We start from the raw sequence: 24,580 nt of genomic DNA on the forward strand, positions 1-24,580 counted from the left end.
AGAAGACAGACCACATAGAACTTTAGAAGTAGACTTCTGCACATAAACACATAAACCACTGTATCTAACTCTAGTTTTATAGGTCTATGGCCCCGCGCCGCCTGCTTCTAGCTTCTGCAGCTCGACCGGAGCGTCTAGTCCGTGGTTGTTGTCGTTATTAGGGGACGTTGCAGACCAAGTTTTTTTCTTTTTCTTTTTTTTTTTTAGATCGGCGGGGTGATCGGCTGGATTTGCCGACCCGATATCTACCGATCTGATCGGGACATCCCTAATATATATATTTTTATTTTTTTTCTCCAACAGGGAGACACCGCCGCTGTTGACGTACGAGCTCCCGCAGAAATCCAATTTCCCCCGACGCGTTTTCTTGCCGGAGATTAAAGCGCCGCCCCCAGCCAGGATCTGGGTTTGAAATCCTGACGTATATATGGAAAATAAAGGGTTCATAAAAGACTCTAAAGAAGGAGGAAAGTTGAGAAGCGCTTTGTTTATCGGGAATATAGATATTAGATTTCGGGCGACGTGAAAAACGCCCACGAACTCTCAACCGGACCTGACGAGAGATCTCTCTGGTCCCCTTGAATTCCTCGGTCTCGCGTCTTTTACAAAACTATCTTGTGGACGTCACGTGGCGCACAATGCATTCTGGGTAGTAGACAAACGAAGCGAAACCGCGGGAATCGGAAGAAGCAGACCCAGAAAGAAAAAGTTGGGAGTAGAGATGAAGAAGTAGTGAGGAAGACTCTCATTGATATCTGGTCTGAAGCCTAGATATCGTGGTTGTTTGTGGCTAACCATTAGGCGACTGCTGGTTTCAGTCCCGACCAATCAATGAGCCATAATTCTTATTTACTTCCTCTCCGGTCAGCGTTTGTTTCGGGAGACAGCGCCCCCAAACCAGCAGCTGTTGTAATTACATGACATTTTCCCGGCGGTTTGGTCCGGTCTCAAAGAGTACCGTACCCGACCGTTACCATTTTTGAGGGTACCTAGCACATCGGTACGGGTTCCGAAGGAGGAGCAACAACCGTCTCCTGATTGGTCCGTGACGATCGTCACTCTCGACAAGTCGCAATATCAAAATAGCTCACCTGTCGTAAACCCTCCAGCTCTATCCAAGTCATTGTTGTTGTGTCCTTGGGCAAGGCACTTTACCCACATTGCCTCGTATGAACGGTGACTGAACGTTGGTGGTCGGCGGGTAGATGGCCTCAATGTTGTGGCAAAGTTGTGCAAATGAGATGAATATCTCCACGATGGGGGCTCTTGATGAGGTATCGATAGAGTAAGTAGAGAAATCAGCTGAAATATTAAATTAAATCCTATATATTTGTCAATAATCTTACAAAATGTGTATTGTCCAGCTGTCCTTCACTGTCCAGTGTGTCGGTTTTACTGGTGCCCCTGTTAACTGGTGACTTCTGCCAGCAGCCATTAGCAGAACGGTGTTGTCGCCAGGACAGATATGGATTTCGGTCGGGTTTTTAACATCTGCTGTGAAAAACGGACACCGGGGGGAAGCCGGTCAACAGTTGACAGGGAAACCAGTTAATTCAAAACACTGCGGCTCGGAGACCTCCTGATACTCGTCGAGCTCCTGAATCCTGTGGTCACCACCAGACAAAAACCGCCACGAGGTTGATTTCTGTCCAAGAAGTATAGTTTTAATTGTTCAGGATGAGGGAATGGGCTGACTAGATTGTGATCATAGTCGCGTTTCCCCCTAGTGGTCTGTTTGAGTCACTGCGAAGTCGTTATAGCCTCCAAATTGGCATCGGTGGAGGAAACAAATCTGACCCAAGACCTCCCAGACCTGTTGCTGAAATGTAGGCGGCTGACACCTTGACAAAACCTTCAGGGGCCTTCTGGAAAGATAAAGAAGGTCAGGTCATGTTTTTGTTGCACAACAAGAAGACATATTCCCCAGCAAACATAACTTTGCAGTCCACTGGGTTGCCAAAGAAAAACTACTTTATAAACGCATATAAATCATGCATTACTCGGGTATAAATCATGCATACAACAAAAAAAAAAATACTTTTTCCTCTTGCCCTACCCCCCCACCCCCCACCACCCAGACGGCTACCCGAGAGACGAGATCGTGTACAAGTGGAAGCGGAACTCGGTGGAGACGTCGGACCAGAAGTACTGGAGGCTTTACCAATTCGACTTCATGGGGCTGAGGAACTCCACGGACGTGCTCACGACCACCGCGGGTGAGTGACGCGGAGTCCCCGGTGTCGGGGTGGGGGAGGGGGTGAGGGGGGTCAAATGTTCCCGGCAAATGACGAGGACGGCGAAAACGAGCTCCGGCCTCTCGAGCCACTTCCCCCCCGCCCCCCGGTGCCCCCCTCCCGAGCTTTCCACAGGTTAACATTAACACCCTGCCTATAAATGTAATCATATAATTACAAGCTCAAAGCTCATAAGTATTCCCTTCGGGTGAAAAAAAGGGGGGGGGAATAGGTTTTTCCGCTGACATTAATCACCGAGTTTAAAGATTAAAAAGGAAGTTAAATTATTCACTCCTTTTGCTCCCCGCTCCTTCTGCCGGTGCTTTCGGGGCGGTTTTTCCTCTGGCCCCGTGTGGTCTGACTTGCCTAATGTAAGTTTGCATGGCCGTGGCCTCTGGGGCAACAAGTGCGGGTAATTACAACTTGTTCCGGCGACATCCAGAGGCATTTTTAATGTTGGAAAATAAAGTAAAAAAAATAATAATAAAAATGGAGGAGGAGCAGCCATGACGGTTGAAGCCAAGGCTTATTTTTGCCTGTTCCTTTAAAAACCCATAAAGTTACCGGGGATACCAGCATACAAAACTTTATTATTCTTATTTTTCTACACCCAAAAAAATTCTGTCCACACGTCGTTATGAAACCCCGTGCCAAAGGGCATGTAGTACATATGCCAGGCCTTGAGGGGCGCTGTGACTTGCCAAATACACTGAAAACACAGAAGACGAAGAGCACACAGAAGTATGGACGTAGACTCCTGCTCATAGACTTCTATATAACTCTGGGTTACATAGGTCTACGCCCCTGCGAGCTCCTCCTGCCAGTAGCTTCCGCAGCGCCACCTGGAGCACGAAGTCCGCCACTGTTGTGGTCGTGAGACGACCTCGTCTTTACCTTCCCGCTGCATCGTGGAAACGCAGGCGGGACTCATTTTCCGCCGAGCTCCTAGAACCTACACATCCACCTCACGCTGTTCAGGAAAATGAGCTGTTTTCTCATTTATTACCTCCTTCGTTCTTTTCTTCCCCCCCCCCCCCACACCGTTTCGCCTGGCTTGAGCTCCAATCTCCACACGCGTGATGATTAGATCCCCGGCTAAAAATACCTATCATTAATTCACATCGTGGCAACGTGGTAACTTTGAAAATCCACTTCCTTCTCTCTCTCTCTCTCTCTCTTTCGTTGTGTCTCTCTCTCTCTCTCTCTCCTCCATCCCTTCACAAACACATGAGGCGTCGGGACGTTTTTAATGAGCGCCGGAGTGGACAGATCCCACGGCCGCGGCGTCACCGGGGGGGGGGGGGGGGGACGCCACACCCGCACATCCGTCGTCGAGGAATCCCAAAGCACGCCGCCTCTTTGTTCCGCACAATTCCCCAAAAGCCTCCATCATGCCCTTTCCTGCCGTCCCGCCGGAGAAACGCCGCCGACGCTCCGTCTTTTTCTTTCCCGTCACATGTCCAGCCTCGATATTTCTCCTGTGTCCCCCCCCCCCCCCCCCCACCCCCCACCCCCACGCGCCAGCCTGGAAAGCGTCTGCGGTCTCTGGAGGAACAGCTGGAAATCACACACATCGCACACGCCCGGGCTCACAACGCTCCGCCGTCTAATGAGCCGCCGCGTTCTCGCGTAAGGCTCCTCCGATAGCGCTCGTTAGCCGGCGCTCGAGCGCCGTCGCATCAAAATGCACGTTTTTTTTGTTTTGTTTTGTTTTGTTTTGTTTTTTTTCCAGCGAGCGTCCGACCGCGGCGGTCAGATCTCGGATCTCTTCCCACAAACAAAGTAACGGGAGTAAATATCCGCCGGAGCACTTTTTGGCACGCTGACCAAATGGAGGTAACAATTTTTCGACACTAAACCGTCAAAACTTTAGGTCGCCATTAGCGTGACGTTTTCAAGAAAAAAAAAAAAAAAAAAAAAAAAAATGCAAACGTTTCGTAGCGTTTTGGGCGTGAGAGCTCGGAGACGGAAAACGCAACTTTTCGAATATGGCTCCCAAGATGGACCTCTTCCGATTCAGGATCCATTTTTGAAATTGTTCTGAACTTCGTCTTCGTGGAAACAGGAGGAGGGGGGGGGGGTAACTTTTCAAAAATGCTGACTCGGTCTTCGTGGAAATGTATTAAAGATGCTTTTTCCGTCTCAATGGCAAAGGAGTCAAACGCAACTTTTTAAAAACGCTCCGACCGCATCTCCTTGGAAACGGAACAAAAAGCAACTTTTTGATCACGCTCTGACTCGGTCTCCGTCTCCATGGAAACATAGTAATACGCAACTTGATCAAATAAATTGTATTTCACCCCCTATAAATGACTTTTTATCACCCTCATATTATACAATCGACTATTTTCCATAAAGTACCGTAACTATTTGGAACACTTTACTGTTTTTTTTTACATTTATACATCAATCAGGTGCAATAATTGACGAATGAACTTCCCATATGACGTCTTATGACGAGTTATACTCTGCAGTAATTCATATTTCCAAAAGAGATGCTGAAATTTCCAGATTGTCATCCTTTTTTTAGTCGTATTTTTTGCTGAAATTCAACAAATTGTCGGACCGATTGTCGTTTTTTGACTTCATTATTTGCAATAAAATTGCCTTCTATGAAAAATAGGAGTCAAAAAGTACCACATTATTTGAATTGTAGTACTTTTCTCCTCAACATTTGCTATTTGCAAAGGAGAGAACCAAAACTATGACTTAACTGGAACAAATTTATAAAAAAAAAAAAAAAAGATTCTTTTCTCATGAAATGCGTCAATCTAGTGCATCAATCAGTCGAATTGAGTTATTACACATCTAAAATGTCATTTTTCCGTTTCCGAATGAGAAGCTTCGATTCGGCGTCAGATTTAAGGAATTTCACAGGACTGGAACTACAGCGAGTCAAAACTATTTGCATATTTCCAAGCGCACGTTTTAAGTTAAATGCGCCGATCAAAGGGAACAAAACAGGCTTCCAGACGCCGGGTAGGAAAAAAAAAAAAACATGCAATTTAACAAATTTCACAAACCCTACTCAAGCGCAACTATTTTATTCATGTATTCGGTGTTTGTGGGTTAAAGAAAACTACTTATATTGGGGGGGGGGGGCATGAAAGAATGCACTGCTGGCCTAAAAGCGGAGTCGTCCTGGACTCTGGGATGAAGCCCGGAATTTTCACGTTAAAATCATCTAATTCAGTTGCTCTGTCGACAAACAACCTGGAAAAGGAGAATAATCCAACTGTTGTTTTTAATCCCACTCCTCATAAGCCCAAATGCGCCGCTTTAGTGGGTGCAGGGAGAAGTAATAACTGTGTGTGGAGAGATTAAAGCCCCTTAAAATCCCTCGAATTACACGATCTGACTCCGTTTCCACAATTAGAGGGACTCGAGGCGCCGATCTCACCCCCTCTCGGGAACAAAAAAAACTATCAGGCAACGTTTTGAGTCCTCGCCACCCACAAGGGGGCGCCCCGGTCGCTCACCAGGCCAGATTTTCGCTTTGTTGCAATGCTGCAAAACGAAAGGTGAACTTGCTGTATTTCACCCTGAGGACTTTTTCAATAAAAGCCGCACTCTTTCAAAATGTCCAACGGGAAACATTCCGAGGAGGAATCAGTGTTTTTTTTTTTGTTTGTTTTGGATTCCAGCGCCGTTCCGTCTCCGTTCAGCCATTCAACGCTCGTTTTTACAGGAAGAATATTATGGCATGAATTTGCACCAATTGACCAGTAATTGGTGCAAACGATGGATTATGTAACCGTTGTGGAGACTCGCCGCTGGCGAGCGAGACGATCCGGACGAAAGCTCCTCTCCTTTTTTTTTTTTTTTTTGGATTCACTCTTACGGTGTTTTCAACGCGGGGTGTCTTCAGTGGCGGCAGATTCTCAAACGTGTTTCAAGTATAGCGTCCCCCCCTCTCGGCGCGCGGGAACTTCGCCAAGGGCGACGGACGGCCGCCGCCCCGCTCCGGATCTCGAACGTAAGCCGTCGGCTGCCGCCTGTGAGAACAAACATCCGCCTGTTAAGAGACGCAGTCGAATACGTTGCGTCCTCTTCAGCCCTCGTCCTTGTCCTCGTCCTCACGCTGCTACTGTGACTCTCACTCCGAGGGAAAAGAGTCTCTGTGTTCCGGGCTCCCGTCGTCTTTTAAAGACACGGACGATTGTCTGCTGGCGGGAATGAAATGATCTCATTCTTCTGAGTCGTCACCTTATATGGATTTTGTACATCCATCCATCCATCCATCCATCCATCCATCCATCCATCCATCCATCCATCCATCCATCATCCATCCATCCATCCATCCATCCATTGTTTCATTGGCCCATCCATCCATCCATCCATCCATTCAATGATTAATTGGTCCGTCCGTCCGTCCGTCCGTCCGTCCATCCATTCATCCATCCATCCATCCATCCATTCAATGATTAATTGGTCCGTCCATCCTTCCATCCATTCATCCATCCATCCATCCATCCATTCAATGATTAATTGGTCCGTCCGTCCGTCCGTCCGTCCATCCATTCATCCATCCATTCATCCATTCAATGATTAATTGGTCCGTCCATCCTTCCATCCATTCATCCATCCATCCATCCATCCATTCAATGATTAATTGGTCCGTCCGTCCGTCCGTCCGTCCGTCCGTCCGTCCGTCCATCCTTCCATCCATTCATCCATCCATCCATCCATCCATCCATCCATTCATTCAATGATTAATTGGTCCGTCCGTCCGTCCGTCCGTCCGTCCGTCCATCCTTCCATCCATTCATCCATCCATCCATCCATCCATCCATTCAATGATTAATTGGTCCGTCCGTCCGTCCGTCCGTCCGTCCATCCTTCCATCCATTCATCCATCCATCCATCCATCCATTCATTCAATGATTAATTGGTCCATCCATCCATCCATCCATCCATCCATCCATCCATCCATCCATCCATCTTAAATACTCCCTTTCACATAAAATACACTCAGACACAGAATTAATGAAAAAAAAAAAAAGTGCTTTGTGCTCAAAAGTTCATTGATCTCCTTTCTTCACTCGTCTTGTCCTTGTCGTCCTCCCCTCCGTCTGTCGGCCTTCTCATTACACGCTGCCAAAAATCCAATTCAAGCCATCAGAGAGTGAACTTAACTCTTTTCTTGATGTCGTGCATGACTAATAATAAAAAAAAACAACATCTGACACTTTCTGTGAAGTTTATCGACTTTCTCGCCTTTGCTGAAGTTTACTTGACGTCCTCGGGTCTTCAGACACATCTGATGGTCTCATTACAAAAACTGAGCCGACATCACTCATTCGCCCTAATGGATTCAGATGAGAGGGAGCCCTCATTCTGTGAGTGGCGTTCCCCAGGGTCTCGTCACGGTGCCCCTGGCGGTTTTTTTTTTTTTTTTGGTTTTTGCAAAGTGCTTCACCTAGATTTCATTTGTCGATATCCAAAATTGAATTCACAAACATCTCGGCTCCCCTTTTAATGAGGCGCGGACTGAAGGGGATGTCGAGCCTGCGCTCGGCGATCTCCTGTGCCGGTGGCAATGAAGTTGGAGTGCGCTGCGTGATCTCGCCGGTGGCTGCGTATTCCGACCTTTTTAATTACTCATGAGCCAGAGCGACGCTCGGGATCCTCGGGGACGGGGATCTGTAGTTTACGAGTCTCGGTTTGCAACAAAGCAGGGCCACCTTACATAATGATGAGATTTAAAGAGCCACTTTAAGGCTCAAAAAGGGGGTCGCTTTGAAAAACTGTGTGCCAGGATTGGGGGGGGGCTGCGTTTTTTTTTAATATTTCTATTAATGGCGAGAATCCTGAAAGAAAGTTTATTTTTATTGGCGTAAAGAATTTTGGTGTATTGAACCAGAATTATACAGGGGAAGTATTGAAAACTGCACCAAAAAAACTGTCAGCCAGGGAAACTTTGCGAAACTCCGATATAAACCAAAATACCAAAAAAAAAAAAGTCTTGACTCGAGCGTTCGCATGACATTGCTAAAGTCGCGTCTTGCTTGCGAGCGTTCGAGGACGTTGTCTTTGCGCTCTCCATCAAAGCGCAGTCGTACTTCCCGGCTCCGATTCTATTCATAACAGATCTCCGGTTTCCTCCTGTTCTCCGTCGTCTCGATCAGGCGACTACGTGCTGATGACGGTTTACTTCGACCTCAGCCGGCGGATGGGCTACTTCACCATCCAGACCTACATCCCCTGCATCCTGACCGTGGTCCTCTCCTGGGTCTCCTTCTGGATCAAGAGCGACGCCACCCCCGCCAGGACGGCCCTAGGTAACGCAGCCGAATCACGCCCCGTAATCCTCCGCGGGCTCTGTCCTTTTCTTGGATTATGAATGCGAGCGGCGGGCCATAGCCTCGATTTATTTAAGCCGCCTTTTATACAATTTCCTTTCAGTTTAAGAGTTGGACGCCTTGGTCGCCCAAGGCAATGATCTCTTTTTCGATTGGGACATTCTAACCTCGTCTCTCAAGCGTTCACACCTCTGTTTACGTTCTAGATTTTTCTGTCGAACTTTGAATGCGTCCTTGTTTCCCTCCCCGTCCTTTGCTGTTTTGTGTTGTTGATCCTTTATTTTCTTTTGCATGACTTGACACCTGCTTTGCATGCCCGCCATTAGTTCATTTGATTTCCTGTGGATGGGGACGGCGATGTTGGCGGACGGGTTGAGATTTTGGAGGTAAGTGTTTTGAGGAGTTCACGACCGTCTCTTTTTTTTGGTGGGAGGGGTGGGGTGGGGGGCTGTTCCCTTTCATTTCTTGAAAACCACCCTGACCCCGGGTCACGCTGTACAAACATTCACAGAAACCTTCCATTTCAGTTTCATCGAGGGTCTTAAAAATAAAATAGAAATAAAATCTCAGTGGACAAGTTGAAATTTTGCAGATGTACAGTGTGTGTGTGGTTCAATAGTTGGATACATTTCTTCATCAGTTTGAGGGTTTGAACATGATTTCCATTCGGGCCGGTTTTCATCGGGCTTTACGTTGTTTTGGCTGAAAACAGTGAGTCACAACTGGCAACCCCCGGTGCTGACCGGGGCGTCTAAATAGCGTCCTCGGCGGGACTTCACGTCGTCTTCTGCGCTCTGGAGCCCGAAAAACATCGGGACCGATCAGTGAGCCGTGTTTCTTCTTCACTCCCTCTCTGGTCCGGTGTTTGTTTCGGGCGACAGCGCCCCCAAACCAGCAGCTGTGGTAATTGCGTGACCTTTTCCAGGCGGTTTGGTCTCCGAGTGTGAACGCCACCTGAACCACGTGAAGGCGTGAAAATTCTCAGCTCCCCCTCCCTCCCAAGTGAACCAAATCCCGGGACTATACCAATGTGAAAGGGCCCTAAAGCGCCGGAATCGACTCCCCCCCCCCCCCCCCCCCCCCCCCAACCTGCAGCCGCCGCCTTCGCCCCCGGCTGTCACAGCCGAAGCGACCGGGTGGTACTTTGATTCCACTCGGTCCCTCCTGCCCTTCGTCGGCCTGCCGGTCAGCCAATATCACAGAGGGTCATCTGGAAACGTCTCTGCAGTAATAAAGAAGTTATATTGGACTTCTCTCGGTCCCCGTTCGTTATCGAGTGCGAGGGAAAAGAAAACTTCCCTGACGGTCAAAACAAAAAAGTCCTCCTGCGTTGCATCCAATTCAAGAATAAGCCGCTGTTATTACTCCAGCGGATGGTTCTAAACCGAGCTCCCCCCCACCCCCCACCCCCTTCAAGCGTCCAGACGTCGGCGATCAAGCCGATTCCGGGTTTCCATTGCAGTCGAGCTGGAGCACCGTGGTTTTTACTATTTAATCTGCGCCGCACAGGTTACATTACTCATGTATCTTTCATGCGCCGCATGCAGAGAACACGGTAAACAGCCCGGGCCTACGGCGGAGGGGGAGCTGCGAAGCGAAGGATCAAGCCGGACGACGTACGGGGAGGTTGACGCTGACGCTCCAAACGCGCGGCGGCAGTTGACGAGCTGCTAACAGGTTCCAGGTGGCGTCTTCCAAAGAGCTGTCACTCGGCTCCACTCCTCTCCCGGCAGGATGGCAGCAGGCTGGGGGAGCCGGAGCGCCGGGCCTCGGCTCCGGTTGATTCCCATTAGACCTGCAATCTCTCCACGGCTCGGACGGATCCTGACAGAGATACCGGGGGTTGGGGGTGGGGGTGGGGGGGGGCTGCTGCCGGGAGACGAAACCACCCCGAGTCAGGAGGCGAGGACGCCGAGCTGCTTAAATTGAACCTGCCGGGTTGTCGGCGATATCTCTCAACGCGACGTTATTCGGGATAAAGCACACTGTCACTTATTGTCGCACCTCAAGGCGCGTCGGGGAGACGCGTTATCACGACACCTTAGGCGCTGCGTGTCCAGGTTCCCAGATTCCTGCCTCCGGCTGCGGGGGGGAAAAAAAAAATGCTCCGGAATGGTGGAAATGAGTTTTCCTGCTGAAAAGCGAAACAGGACTCCATTACAAAATGTGGCTTTTTGCATCAAAGCCACAGACTCAAGATTTATAGCTCCCTCTGGTGGCCGGAGCAATCACGACGGAGGCAACATGGGGAGAATTGGACTTTTTAATGCGAATTGCCACGAGTTCACATAATTAGACATAAAAGAATATCTAAAATGTAACATACATATTTTAGACGGGCTTAATTTAATTAAAAAAATTATTAATTAATCTAATTAATAATTAGGTCAAAAGTCAAGTGTGGTGTCATGTGCCTGCTCTGCACCAAACCAACAGGTTATAGGGGGATGGCAGAATAGAAATAGAACAAATAGAACACGCATAATGAAAATAGCACATTACATGTCAAGGTGTAGAATTGCTACGGGGTTGCAGGCCTGTAGGGGCAGCGAGGAGGTGGAGGTTGGGCTCCTGGACGCCATATATAAAGCTCTTCTTATTGAGCGTCGTAAGGAAGTGAATTTAAACACGTCCCTCGCGGTTTCCCATGTGTTGTTGGAACCATCCATTTAGCGCCCCCCTCCCATCCCCCCTCCTTCCTCCCGTAGACGACTCTTCATCAATGTCACGCTATTTTCCCCCGACTGGGTCCCGTCGGGGGAGGGGCGTCGTAAATCCAAGCCACCGCGAGAAGGATCCGTCACCGTAATATCAGCATTTTCGGCATCTCGCTCAACCAGCTGACACTGACGTTTTCGGGCGGACGGTTTCAAATACCCGCCAAGATCCTCCGTGGACGGATTTAGTATTTCCACCAAAATAAATATTCCTCAACATCACGGTCGGGGTTTGTCCACTGCAAAATATTGCGTACTGGCGGGCCGCAAACGCAACAGAAGCTCGTTTCTTTCGATTAAAAAAACAACAACAAGAAGGAACGCGTGTCACACGGAAGCTTGTCGAGCGGCGGTCGCCGGTCCCCTTCCGGAGGTACCGTGGAATCGACAATGAGGCGTGGGGAACGGGCTCCGAGTCCGCCGCGAGGTAGCCCAGCGCGCGGCCCTTCTCAAAGCGGCGGCGCGAATCAGGAGGAGCCTCCCCCTCGGGGGCCGTTTAGTCCCGAGTGTCTCTCCGGTCAGGAGGGTCTGGTGGAGGGCCATCCGACTGATTACACGCCCGAGACGTGTCGGTAAGTGAGGGGTGGTGGGGGTGGTGGTGGTGGGGGGGGGGGGGGGGGGGGGGAGTGTGGAGCCACCTTTAATCATATTAGAGCGAGGTTGCCATGTGCAGCATTTTAACCTCAATCACTGGCATATTAATTTGAAAACACCGGCGTGATTAGCGTCAACAAACAAGCCGAGGAGGAGGTCGTCGGCTCCGGAATCAATTTGTGTGGAAAAATTCTCCGGAAGCTCAGAGCCCGGAGCTTTTTATTTATACTTCTTTCTTTTTCAAATGTTGGTTTAAAAATGTCGTATTCAAAGTTTATTTCCCCCAAATCCAGCTTCTCCTTGATTTCCAGTCACTTGAATATTGGAGCGCCATTCAGAATCTGCCGTGTCTTGTGTGAGCTGGACTGGCTCCGCCCACACGCGCCCATCTATGGGAAGAGGAGGGGGAAGTACTTCCCCTCGTGGCGCCATGTGCCAAAGCAGAGCTGCGTAATTGTGGGAGGAGTTTAAGGGAGGAGCCTACCTTGATTGAGATTGGCTAAACCCTTGATGACACTATATAGGGTTTGATTCCTGATTGGCTCCTCTAAATTCCACTTGGACTCGTCAGGACAGCACGCATTCACGTCCGCCACGGTCGCTTGGCGTTCCTTAGCGACGCAGCGGCAGCGGCGTTACCGCGACAGCACGCAGATGAGCTTACGAATTCCAAAGGCTTGCACGCCGATGCATTGCAGGCCTTTAGCGATTTCGCCCGCCTCGGCTAAATAGGCTCCGTGGTTCGTTTTGTCGTTTTTTTCTTCTGGATAAATTGAGTTTCCTTTTGTTTTGGTTTGTTTCGTATCGAAGCTGTTGCGTCGCAATCTCTCTATATAGATTTGTATCTCGTTACTTGAATAATTTAGTTTTTAATACTGAATTTTCCTTTGACCAAATATTCAATATTTTATTGGATGGTATTGTAACATTATGTATTGTCACGGTGAAAACCCAGGTACTGTCCTGACCCCCGGGGACACTGATCCTTGACCGGTCCCCCTCGCCACTATTTATAGCCCCCGTTCCACCTGCTCCACCCCCCCCCCCCCCCCCCCCCTCCCCACACCCCCACAGACACACAAACAAAGGTCAGCCGCTGATATCCGGTAACATACCGTGGCAACACCCAGGCACAACGAGACGTGTAGGAGACAGCTTCATAAAATAATAAGGATAAAAAAAAAAAAAAAAAAGTACAAATCACGTGCACAGGCAGGGGACTCGTTCTTTCTCGTCGTCGTGTCGCTACAGATCCTGCAGAAGGAATCACACCGTGCGGGGGGAAAGCTCGCGGCCTTGATTTGAAACGGCGAACCAGCGGGTAGCTGGTGATTAAAAGAAAATATAAATATATATATATATATGAATATAAACAAAGCAGGAAGAACGCAGTGCATGTCGGAGCGCGGGCCCGGGATGGAATCAGGAGCGCCAAGGCATCAGGAGTCGTTCATTTACCTCGTTGGGCGCTTAAATCTAATGAGAAAGTCTAGACGAGCGGCAGACCAGAGGAGGGAGCTGGAAATAGACGGGAGCAACTCGTCTCTATGGAAACCACCGGCGAAAACAGTGCCATGAAAGACGCGGCGGAGACGAGGATGAAAGAGAGCGGGAGGAACGGAGAGAGAGAGAGAGAGAGAGAGAGAGAGAGAAAAGATGGTGAACTTAGGAGCAGTGTGTGTGTGTGTGTGTGTGTGTGTGTGTGTGTGTGTGTCACAGCAGTGGATATCGATGCCCCCACTGGGCATCACTGTCACTGGGTTCATCTCTCTTTGGAAGAATTGATTTTATTTCAACAAAAGCGAACACCGTGTTGTCCTTTTCGACACGCCACGGGACTCACTTCCCCCGACGGCACAATCAACACTTACCTCTAATGAGAATACTTGCACCGATATCGACGCCGGTAACGGCCACTCTTACGATTTCGCAAGGTGGACGCGCCGCCAATCGTAATGGTCGTTTTTTTGTTGTTGTGTGGTTTTTTTTCCGCCGCAGAGGCGGAAGAAAGTGTTGCGGCCCGGTTTCCGGCAAAAACGCCAATGTCATTAGAAGACAAGCGGACTGATGAGAGCGTCGCCTCTCCAGAGGCCGTCTGGTGGGGAAGTCGTACTCCGCCTCAGGGGGGGGACGTCTCCACCCAACAAATATGGAGGCCGATTCCCGCAGCGGGGGAAACTGGATGTCAACTAACTACTTGTTGATACCGAATCTCGATACGATACTAGATTTGAATCGATACAGAGTAGCGATAGCAGTACTAACCTTTAGCTACTTGGTGATACTGAGTACAAATATGAGTACTGACCTTTAGCGACTTGACGATTAAGAGTACCGATAGCAATACTAACCTTTAGCTACTTGCCAATACCGGGTTCTGCTACGAGTGCTAAAATTTAACCACTTGCCGATACCGAGTACTGATACGAGTGTGCACCTTTAACCACTTGCCGATACCGAGTACCGATACGAGTGTGCACCTTTAACCACTTGCCGATACCGAGTACCGATACGAGTGTGCACCTTTAACCACTTGCCGATGCCGAGTACTGATACGAGTGCTCACCTTTAACCACTTGCCGATACCGAGTACCGATACAAGTGTTCACCTTTACCACTTGTCGATACCGAGTACCGATACGAGTGTTCACCTTTAACCACTTGCCGATACCGAGTACCGATACGAGTGTTCACCTTTAACCGCTTGCCGATACCGAGTACCGATGCAAGTACTAACATTTAGCTGATAAGAGTACTTGCCTTTGGCTACTTGTCGATACCGACTGTCGATGCGAGTACTTATTAAATGCCATTAAGCCTAATTTATACTCTGTACACATATGATATGTAGCATGTCGCATCGCTGTGGGACTATTGAAACTAGCGTATAGCATGTAGCATCACTGGTGCGCGAGTCCCGAAACTCTTTAGCATGTAGCATGTAGCGTCGCTGGTGTGTGAACTCTGAAACTAATGACGAGACAACACAATGCAATAGTATTTTTAGCAGATGGGAAAGAAATTACATATATCTGTTGTAGCCACAGAGAAAATATTCACACTATATCCAGCCTGTGTTGTATAAAGATAAATACTCTGTTCTTCTCATAACTCCTGAGATCGTTCATGACATGTGGACAATTGAAAAACTCCCAGACAGCAGAGAGATGAAGCTTTGTCCTCGTGTACAAGTCGATATACACACACACACACACACACACACACACACACACACACACACACACACACACACACACACACACACACACACACACACACACACACACACAGAGAAGACTCCCTCGCTTTGTAAGCTTCTTATCATCGTCACCAATCACGGAGAAATATTGAAGAGCTGCCGGGTACAAGATGTTCATCGCCTACTTTCTGACAAAATAACCAAAATGAATTCATGTGGCCTGAATATTTCATAGTAGCAACACTGTATTTCCCTAGAAATAGATTTGACTCATTTAAATGGCCCTTCGTTGGTCCAAATCGTCCTCTTCTTTCATTAGTATGACATTTTTGGGCACAATCTGCACAAAGTGCTTTTATTCTTTGCGACGATTTGGCATTAACCTCCAATTGCACCGGGAAAACCCCCATAATGCAACACGTTTAACCTTTATAAATGGAGGCTGATGCAGCTCTGAATGTTTCATCTCTCGTTTTGATATTTGAAACATAAACTGTCTCTTATTTAGCTCAGTTTCGAGGTTTCAACGGTCTATTTCAGCATTTTTGGGGGACAATTTTAACAGTTTTTTAAGCTGTTGTGTACTTTGGGATATTCAAAGCCATTCTTCCCCGTTATAGACTTTTTTTAAAGCCTTTTTTTGGGAAATTTTAAGCTATTATTTCCTATTATAGACATTTTAATTTCTTTAAAATCCCTTATATATATATATACATACGGATTTGAAAGCTGTTTTTTTTCCCATTTTAGACTCTTTTTTTTTTTGACATTTTAAGCTGTTTTCCCTCCAATTTAGACATTTTTTAAAAACTTTTTTTTGGACATTTGAAGCTATTTTACCTCTTTTTGGCCATTTTAATAAAAAAATTCATTTAAAAAAAGTACGATTTATTTTTTTTTTAACGCTCTGTTTTGGACATTTCACTGTATTTTACACTATTAAAATGATGAGGTTGGAGTCTATTTCAATAGTATTTATTTATTTTTTTTTTAAGTTTAAATTGAAGTATTATCATGGCTCTATTTTACTGGATCTCAATAATTCCATGTCTCCAGCTCATGTACGTTTAATGAAGTGGCCTCACTCGGTTTCACAGCTCGCTGGTTGTATCTTTTTTTTTTTTTTTTTGCATTCAGGAAAATACAGCCTGTCGCGCTCACACCAACATCCAAGAGAGGCCGAGGCGAAACCCCAAAAAACCCGCCGCTGTTTTTTTATGGATTTTCGCGGCTCAAAGAGGTCTCCGAAAAGCCACCGATGTTTGTTTGTTTTTATTTTTAATCCTGCGGGCAAACATCTGGATTTTGTATGATGGCTGTCAGGATTCGCAGCCGCCGACTAAACAAACACCGGATTTGTCCCTCGCAGATTCCTGGAGCCGAGACTCCGCGGCGTTACCGTGGCGCTCGCACGGCACCACAGGTGCCTGCGTATTCTTGCGCCTGCCCCTTTAAGACGGGGGGGGGGGGGGGGGAGGGGCGAGGATTTACTCTCAAAGTTTCCGCACGAATTGCCTGAAACTGCATCAAATCCGCCGGTCAAAAATGTCTTGAAATCACGTCACGTGTCATTTGATTTTGAATTAAGTCGGGAACATTTCACATATAAAACAAACATATGAATTTAAAGGAATTACTTTATATCTTGTAATTGATTTCATCTCATCTAAAGATATGTGAGAATAACGCATCGTTTTATTTGAATTATTTAATTATGTGATTTAAAGTTGGATAAAAATTTGCGTCATTATATTTATAGTTTATGTTGAAATAATTCATGGAATTATTGGTTTTTGTCGCTTACTGATTTCACGTCTTATTTACAATCGGATTTATAATAATATTCGAATTTTTTATAAGATTTTACATGATTTTCTAAAATAAATCCATGTTACACACACAATACAGATACATACAAAAAAAAATCGATTTATGCTATTCTATATATGTGTAAATAATCTATATCCAATCCATGTATGCACTCTTATCTTGAAATATTCCCATGTTAACTCATAGAAAAATGATGGAACTCAACACGTTTCTCTGATTTACTTTCACTCTTGACCCGCAATGTAGGCAAATGGAATCCGCTCCGGAGATTTTTCCAACTCATTTGAATTCATTACGCCCGGCGGTTTGCGGGCGTCGCCTCGATTACGGCCGCGCCGACCACTTCCGAGCCGAGTCATGTTTCAGTCATGAGGTCCGTCGTCCGGGGTTGGTCGCGGAATTCCGCCGCGCGGCGGAGGCGCTTAGCCCAGTGAAATGGATTCCCGACACATTGCTTCATCAGACTTTTCCTTTTTTTTTTTCGTTCCGCTACTCCACACATCATTCTGGATTGATGCATCCACCCAGAATACCCCCCTCCGTGTGCATTATTAATGCTGATTAATAACCCCCCCCCCCCCCCCCTCCCCCGCCCCGCGTGTTACATAATCGCCGACGTCCACATGGGTGACCCCCGCCGCTGACCGGCGATTCATCACGCCGTCACTGCGGCTCCTCTCTCCGTTTTCCCCCCCAGGTATCACCACGGTGCTGACCATGACCACGCTGAGCACGGTGGCGCGGAACTCGCTCCCGAGGGTCTCCTACGTGACGGCCATGGACCTGTTCGTCACCGTCTGCTTCCTCTTCGTCTTCGCCGCCATGATCGAGTACGCCATGCTCAACTACTGCTCCTACAGCGTGCCCCGACCGCCGCCCAAGACGCAGAGGATGGTGAGTGGACGGCCTCTCGTCAACGTCCCCCGGTTCTTCTTCTTCTTCTTCTTCTTCCTCCTCAGGGCCGGTTCTACGCCTCGTCTGCGAGGGAGAAGGTGAAACCTCAGTTGCTCCGTCTCCGTGGAAATGATGGAAAAAGCTGCTTTTGAAAACGTTCCGACTCCGTCTCCACCGAAACGGGGGGGGGGGAACGCAATTATTTTTGAAACGCTCTGGCTCCATCGCCATGGAAACAGTGGAAAATGCAACTTTTGAAAACGTCCTGACTATTATTTTGACAACGCTCCGATTGAGTTTCCATGGAAACAGTGGAAAATGCAACTTTTGAAAACGTCTTGACCATTATTTTGAAAACGCTCCGATTGAGTTTCCATGTAAACAGTGGGAAATGCAACTTTTGAAAACGTCTTGACCATTATTTTGAAAACGCTCCGATTGAGTTTCCATGTAAACAGTGGGAAATGCAACTTTTGAAAACGTCCTGACCATTATTTTGAAAACGCTCCGATTGAGTTTCCATGGAAACAGTGGGAAATGCAACTTTTGAAAACGTCCTGACCATTATTTTGAAAACGCTCCGATTGAGTTTCCATTGAAACAGTGAAAAACGCAACCTTTGAAAACATTCTGACCACTATTTTTTTTAAAACAAAACTTTCTGAAATTGTTCCGATTCCGTCTCAATGGAAATAGGGGGAAACGCGACTTTTTGAAAATGTTCCGATTCCGTCTCAATGGAAATAGGGGGGAACGCGACTTTTTGAAAATGTTCCGATTCCGTCTCAGTGGAAATAGGGGGAAACGCGACTTTTTGAAAACGCTCCTTCTCCAGGGAAAATTCAACTATTTGAAAAAAAAAACACTCCGTCTCAATGTAAACAGGTCAAACGCAACTTTTGTGAAATCGCTGCTACTGCGCATGAGCACCATGGCCAAAAGTAAATAGTTCTTTCGCACATGCTCATTAAATCAACAAGTGTTCAGTCACGCCCGATGGTCTCATTAGAAAACTGCCGACATCCCTCACTTGCCGAAAATTCCGATGAAATCCGCCGAAGGAAGAAAGGCTCCGGTTTCTGTGAGTGGCGTTCCCCCAGGGTACCTTCACGGGCCCCCTGGCATTTTTGTTTTTACAAGTGCGTCTCCCAGATTTCATCTGTCGCTCAAAACGTTGTCGTGATCGGGGTCTCGGCCTCTCATTTAACGCTCTCGGTGAGTCGGAGCAAGCACTTTTTCGACGCCACCGTCGGTGGGAAACCTTGAAACGTTCACAAGGACCATAGTGGAAAAAGATGAAACTGGGTGAAATTTTTATTAAAAAAATTTTAAGAATCTCAATCATTTCTAGAAGTCTGACTGCAAGATTTTCACAATGTCACCGCCTGGAGACGTGAATACAAACAGAAAGGGAAAGTGGCAAAAAAAAAAAGACGGCGTACCTCACAAAATACACAACGATTTGCTCAAAGTGATAAAAAAGATGAACGGTACGACCGCAGAAAGGCGGAAATTGGAGAACGAAATGGCACAAACTTTTTCACAAATCGGCCGCGGAGACATGAAGGAAAAAAAAAACGGAGAGGGACCAAGAAAGCGTCGCAACATGAGCGAAAAGACATCAACCCACCCAGGAGGACAAACAAAACGGCAGTAAAGAGAAGACACGTGGAAGGGAAAGCACACAAAGCACCGCAATTAGAGAGAAAATGACCAGGAAGAAATGCTTCGTAAGATGCTAAGTGACAACAAAACAACCACAAGGTGATAAAAAATAGACTCCAGAGACACAGGATGACCACAGAAGGGGCTGGAAGTGACACCCGGCGTGACGGATATTGACGCGAAAAAGCAGCCACAAAGCGAAACGGAGCGACGACAGGAGGGGAAAAAAAAAAAATAAAGGAATAAAAAATGTGGAGATAAAAAGGGCTCGACTGCAAAGACCAGAGAGGTTCAGTATGGAGGCGCATAAATCCACCGTAAAAAACATGTTCCCGGTGTGCGCCGCCACGGTATTCGTAATGACAAGCCGGTGAAATCGAAACTAATTGGGGCTCAACATCACTTTGGGAAAGGTTTGTGGTTGCCGTGGCAACCCGGGGGGCACCATCATGGCTCCCGTCTCGAACGCCTCAGAACAGGTGGAGCAGAAGGAGGAGAAATCTGTCATTCTGTGATGGTTTAGTCTCCTTTAATGGCTGTTTTGTTTTTTTGTTTCTCTTTAGTCTCCTTTAATGTTTTAGTCTTTTTGTTTCTCTTTAGTTTCCTTTAATGTTTGTTTTGTATCATTGTTGAAGGTTTAGTCTCCTTTTATGTTTGTTTTGAGTCCTTTTGTAATGATTTAGTCTCCTTTAATGTTTTAGTCTCCTTTAATGACTGTTTAGTCTTTTTTTTCTCTTTAGTCTCCTTTAATGTTTTAGTCTTTTTGTTTCTGTTTAGTCTCCTTTAATGTTTTAGTCTTTTTGTTTCTCTTTAGTCTCCTTTCATGTTTTAGTCTTTTTGTTTCTCTTTAGTTTCCTTTAATGTTTTAGTCTTTTTGTTTCTCTTTAGTCTCCTTTAATGTTTTAGTCTTTTTGTTTCTCTTTAGTCTCCTTTAATGTTTTAGTCTTTTTGTTTCTCTTTAGTCTCCTTTAATGTTTTTGTCTTTTTGTTTCTCTTTAGTCTTCTTTGTTTTAGTCTTTTTGTTTCTCTTTAGTCTCCTTTAATGTTTTAGTCTTTTTGTTTCTCTTTAGTCTCCTTTAATGTTTTAGTCTTTTTGTTTCTCTTTAGTCTCCTTTAATGTTTTAGTCTTTTTGTTTCTCTTTAGTCTCCTTTAATGTTTGAGTCTTTTTGTTTCTCTTTAGTTTCCTTTGTTTGTTTTGTATCATTGTTGAAGGTTTAGTCTCCTTTTATGTTTGTTTTGAGTCCTTTTGTGATGATTTAGTCTTCCTTTATGATTGGTGTGAGTCATTTTGTGACTGTTTAGTCTCCTTTTATGCTTGTTTTGTGTCATTGTTGACTTTTTAGTCTCCTTTAATGGACGTTTAGTCCCTTTTTTCCTGTTTAGTCCCCTTTAATGAATTGTCTTTTTTTTCACAATTTAGTCTTCCTTTATGGTTGTTGTGTGTCAGGATTGTTGAGTCTCCTTTTATGTTTGTTTTCAGTCATTTTTTTGATGATTTATTCTTCATTGAGTCATTTTGTGACCGTTTAGTCTCCTTTCATGGTTGTTGTGGGTATTCTTGTGAGTACACTATATGGTGTCTTTTCATGAATGTTTTTGGGGTTTTTTGTGATGTTTGGTTACTGAGAGTGAAGAGTTTTCTCTATATTATTGCCATGGCAACCAGGGGAACCATCATGGCTCCCATTTGTGTGGAGTAGAAAGACGGAAAACGTGTCATTCTGTGACTCTTCAGTCTCGTTTAATGATTGTTTTGGAGCATTTTGTGACTGTTTAGTGTTTTTTTTAAATGGTTTTTATTGTTTTTCTACTGTTTTGAATCATTTCGCGACTGTTTAGTCTCCTTTAATGATTGTTTTTTTTTTTTTGTTATATTGTGTCAACTTGGTGTCCTTTTCTGGTTGTTTTGGGTCATTTTTGATTGTTTAGTCTCCATCTATGATTATTTGGGTCCCTTTGTTCTTTTGTTTTTGTGGTTGCTTTTTGGTAAATTCGTCTTTGTTTTTCTGCTTGTTCCTTTATCGTTTTTAGTCCTTTTTTTCATCAGTGTTTTTGAGCCATTTTGCGCATGTATTTAGTGGGTTTTGTTTTTGTTTTTTTTGCCTAAATTGATTAACTGGTCTGACTTTCTGCTGGGTCCGAAAGCTGTTATTTGCAATACGAGAGCTGGTGTTGTCGATAGTTTCCTGACGTGAAGAGGGAGCAGAAAAGGGGGGAACGCGGGGAGGACAAATGTCCAAATGCGGGCGTTGTTGTTCAGGTACGGGCCGGCGCGTTCGGGACAGCCCCGGGAGGCGTCATTGATCAAAACCGCGGGTTGATCCAGTACGTGTAGGAAACGTTCTTTGACGGCGCTGTTGTCGGAGGGCCTAATGCACCGCGTGGGCGTCCTCAAGGCCCCGGCACATCAGCCTACAGGACTCCTTTCACGGAATGAGTCAGACACTGTTGCTGTCAACCCCCCCCCCCCCCCCCCCCCCACCCACCCACCCACCCACCCACCACCCCCCACCTCCACCTACTGTTCATTATTTCCTCCAGAAAGACCGCCAGCTCGGGCTGATCAATTAAGTTCCCCACCCCCACCGCCACCCCTCCTCCTCTTAAGGATTTCTGTGCTCCAGCGTGTCGGGGAAAGCCTCGCAACCCCCCCCCCCCCCCCCCCCATCCCTCCTTCCTCGACTCGCCGCCCACTCAGTCAATTCTCCTCACGACTCGACTAACTCTCCGCTCACTGTTCCGCCGCTTTCACCGGAGGTTAAAAAAAAAAAAAACGACAAAAATCGGGGAAAAGCGGCACCTTTCGGATCCATGCGTCACGTCGATACAGCGTTTCTAAGCAGTCGAAAGCGTCGATGAAGCGGGTCGCTGCTGTTTCTAGGCGTCAATCCCATCTTTAAAAGCTGTTCGGCGGGAAAAACAAAAATGCTCCCTGCTTTGGTTGTTTTAAGACGTTTTCTTGATGCGCGTCTGCAGTCAAGTGAACAATAAGTAGATAAAAAAAAAAAAATACCTGACTCACACCAATTGCAGGTACATAATCACTCCTGGAGCTCTGCGGGGAATGTTCTTTATTGTTTTCAGTCATTTTTTTTGTGGGGGGGGGGGGGGTGTTTGTCATTATTTGGAGTCATATTGTGTTCATACATTCTGCTTCTAGTCATTTTGTGCCTGTTTATGTCTTTTGATCATTGTTTACACTCATTTTGGGTTGTTTAGTCTCCTTTTATGATTGTTTGGAGTATTTACGTAGTGGTCGCTCTATGATTGCTTTCAGTCATTTTGTAACTCGTTACATTTTCGAGCGAATTTTTTTATCTTTTTATCTTTTTTTATGCGAGCGTCTCGTCTCTTTTTGTGGTGGTTTTGTGTCTTGCTTGATTTGGTTTGTCGCCTTTATCATTATTTTGAGTCTTATTGTAACTATTTAGTCTCCTTTTATAATCGTTTTGAGTCTTTTTGTGACCCTTTAGTTTTCTTTTTTCGATTGATATTGTGTCATTTTTTTTGACTTTTTGTTGTTGTTTTGATTCCTTTCTTTGGTGTTTTGTTATCGTTTTGAGGTTGTTTTTATGATTTTGTTGCTTTCCGGGAAATTTGCCTTTGTTTCTCTTTATGTTTATTCGTTGGTTTTTGTCCTTTATTTATTTTTTTCTTCTCTTTTTGTCATTGCTTGAGACGTTTTGGTGCATTTATTTTGTCTTTGTTACATTTTTTTAGTCGCCTAAATTGATGATAGACTGATGATGTTATTTGTTGCGTACGTTTACGGGGTCGCCATGGAGATCCTCTGAAACTCCTTGACCCTTCAATGTTTCCTTCTCATCCAGGCTTATTCGTCTTTCAACATGAGCCGCGCCCCTCGGACCATGATGCCGATGGGCAACTCCATCTTCTGGCACGACTACGACGACAACTGCCTGTACGAGTGCCTGGACGGGAAAGACTGCAAGAGCTTCTTCTGCTGCTACGAGGAGTGCAAGGAGGGCGGCTGGAGGAGGGGACGCATCCACGTCAACATCCGCGAGCTGGACGCCTACTCCCGGGTCTTCTTCCCCACCTCCTTCCTGCTCTTTAACATCGTGTACTGGGTCAGCTACCTCTACCTCTAGTCCCTCTCCAGGGCGTGGCCGAAGCGACCCCCACCTCCCCCACCCCCAAAAAAAACAACCTAAAAAACACCACCACCCCTCCTTTCCCAGTCCCGCCTCAGCCGCCTCCACTTCCGCACCCGCGGCCTCGGGAATTCGGAAGGTCGAAGCCGAAGGGGGGAAAAAGGGGAGGCGGCCGCCACGTGGAGCCGCGTGGACGCGTGGACGCGTCAAAGGCCGTGACACTTTGAGCGGTGGCGGGTGAATAAAACGCTCAGCAGTCGAAACGAAAAAAAAAAAAAAAAACAACAAGCAGGAATGGATAGGTCCTCCTCATGACCCCACCCCGTCCCCCCCCACCACCCCCACCCCCACCCCCCGACCTCAGAAACCAAACAGCTGTGACTTCAGAGACATCCGGGGTGGAATCACCGGATCTCGGTCGCGGAGATGGCGAAGCACCCATAGTGCCTTCTTTAGAACGGGTGCGGCACCGAGAGACGCAGCTTCAGAGCGCCCTCCCCCCCCCCCCTTCTCACCCCCCCCCACCCCCACCCTCCCATTATCTTTTATTACCTCATCCATCACCGCGCCGCATGCTGAGCTCTTTTATTCTTTGATGAAAACCAACCAGGAACGCAGCACCTTGCCACCGGAGACGTTTAAAAAAAAAAAAAAAAAAAAAAGAATAATAATTTTTAACACCCACCGTTCATTTTGTAGCACATTAGTTTTAGTTGTACACTAGAATTAGTCCCCCCCCCCACCCCCCAAACCCCCCCCCCCCCCCCCCCCCCCCCCCCCCTCGGGAAAAAAAAAAAAAAAGCGTTGATGTTTTTCTTCTTCTTCTGAGAATTAGTTGTTCTTTCACGGCGAGCATCGCGCATCAGTTGTTAATTGTTAAATAAAGGGTTTAGCGTCGGGGAGCCGTGGTTGTCTGGTAAAATCTTGTTTCTTGAGTCAGTGAGCTTTTTTTAAATTTTTTTTTTACAGTACACGCCAAGAAGATCGACCTGGTTTTTTTTCGGTTTGTTTGTTTGTTTGTTTGTTTGT

The 24,580-nt window shown here is 46.6% G+C and overlaps 1 protein-coding gene across 1 annotated transcript in view; it reads left to right on the forward strand.

Moving 5' to 3' along the window:
- The window catches only part of LOC308127520 (gamma-aminobutyric acid receptor subunit gamma-3-like), a 75,832-nt gene extending 52,016 nt beyond the window's left edge, over positions 1-23,816 (forward strand). Inside the window, exons 7-10 of the mRNA XM_080492625.1 lie at positions 2,079-2,216; positions 8,363-8,515; positions 17,574-17,770; positions 23,267-23,816. Of these exons, the coding sequence (XP_080348751.1) occupies positions 2,079-2,216; positions 8,363-8,515; positions 17,574-17,770; positions 23,267-23,548 (770 nt within the window). The 3' untranslated portion in view covers positions 23,549-23,816. The remainder of the gene's footprint in view (positions 1-2,078; positions 2,217-8,362; positions 8,516-17,573; positions 17,771-23,266) is intronic.
- Positions 23,817-24,580: the final 764 nt, after the last annotated feature.

The sequence above is a fragment of the Lipophrys pholis genome (genome assembly GCF_963383615.2).
Source record: "Lipophrys pholis genome assembly, chromosome: 23".
Classification (NCBI taxonomy): Eukaryota; Metazoa; Chordata; class Actinopteri; order Blenniiformes; family Blenniidae; genus Lipophrys; species Lipophrys pholis.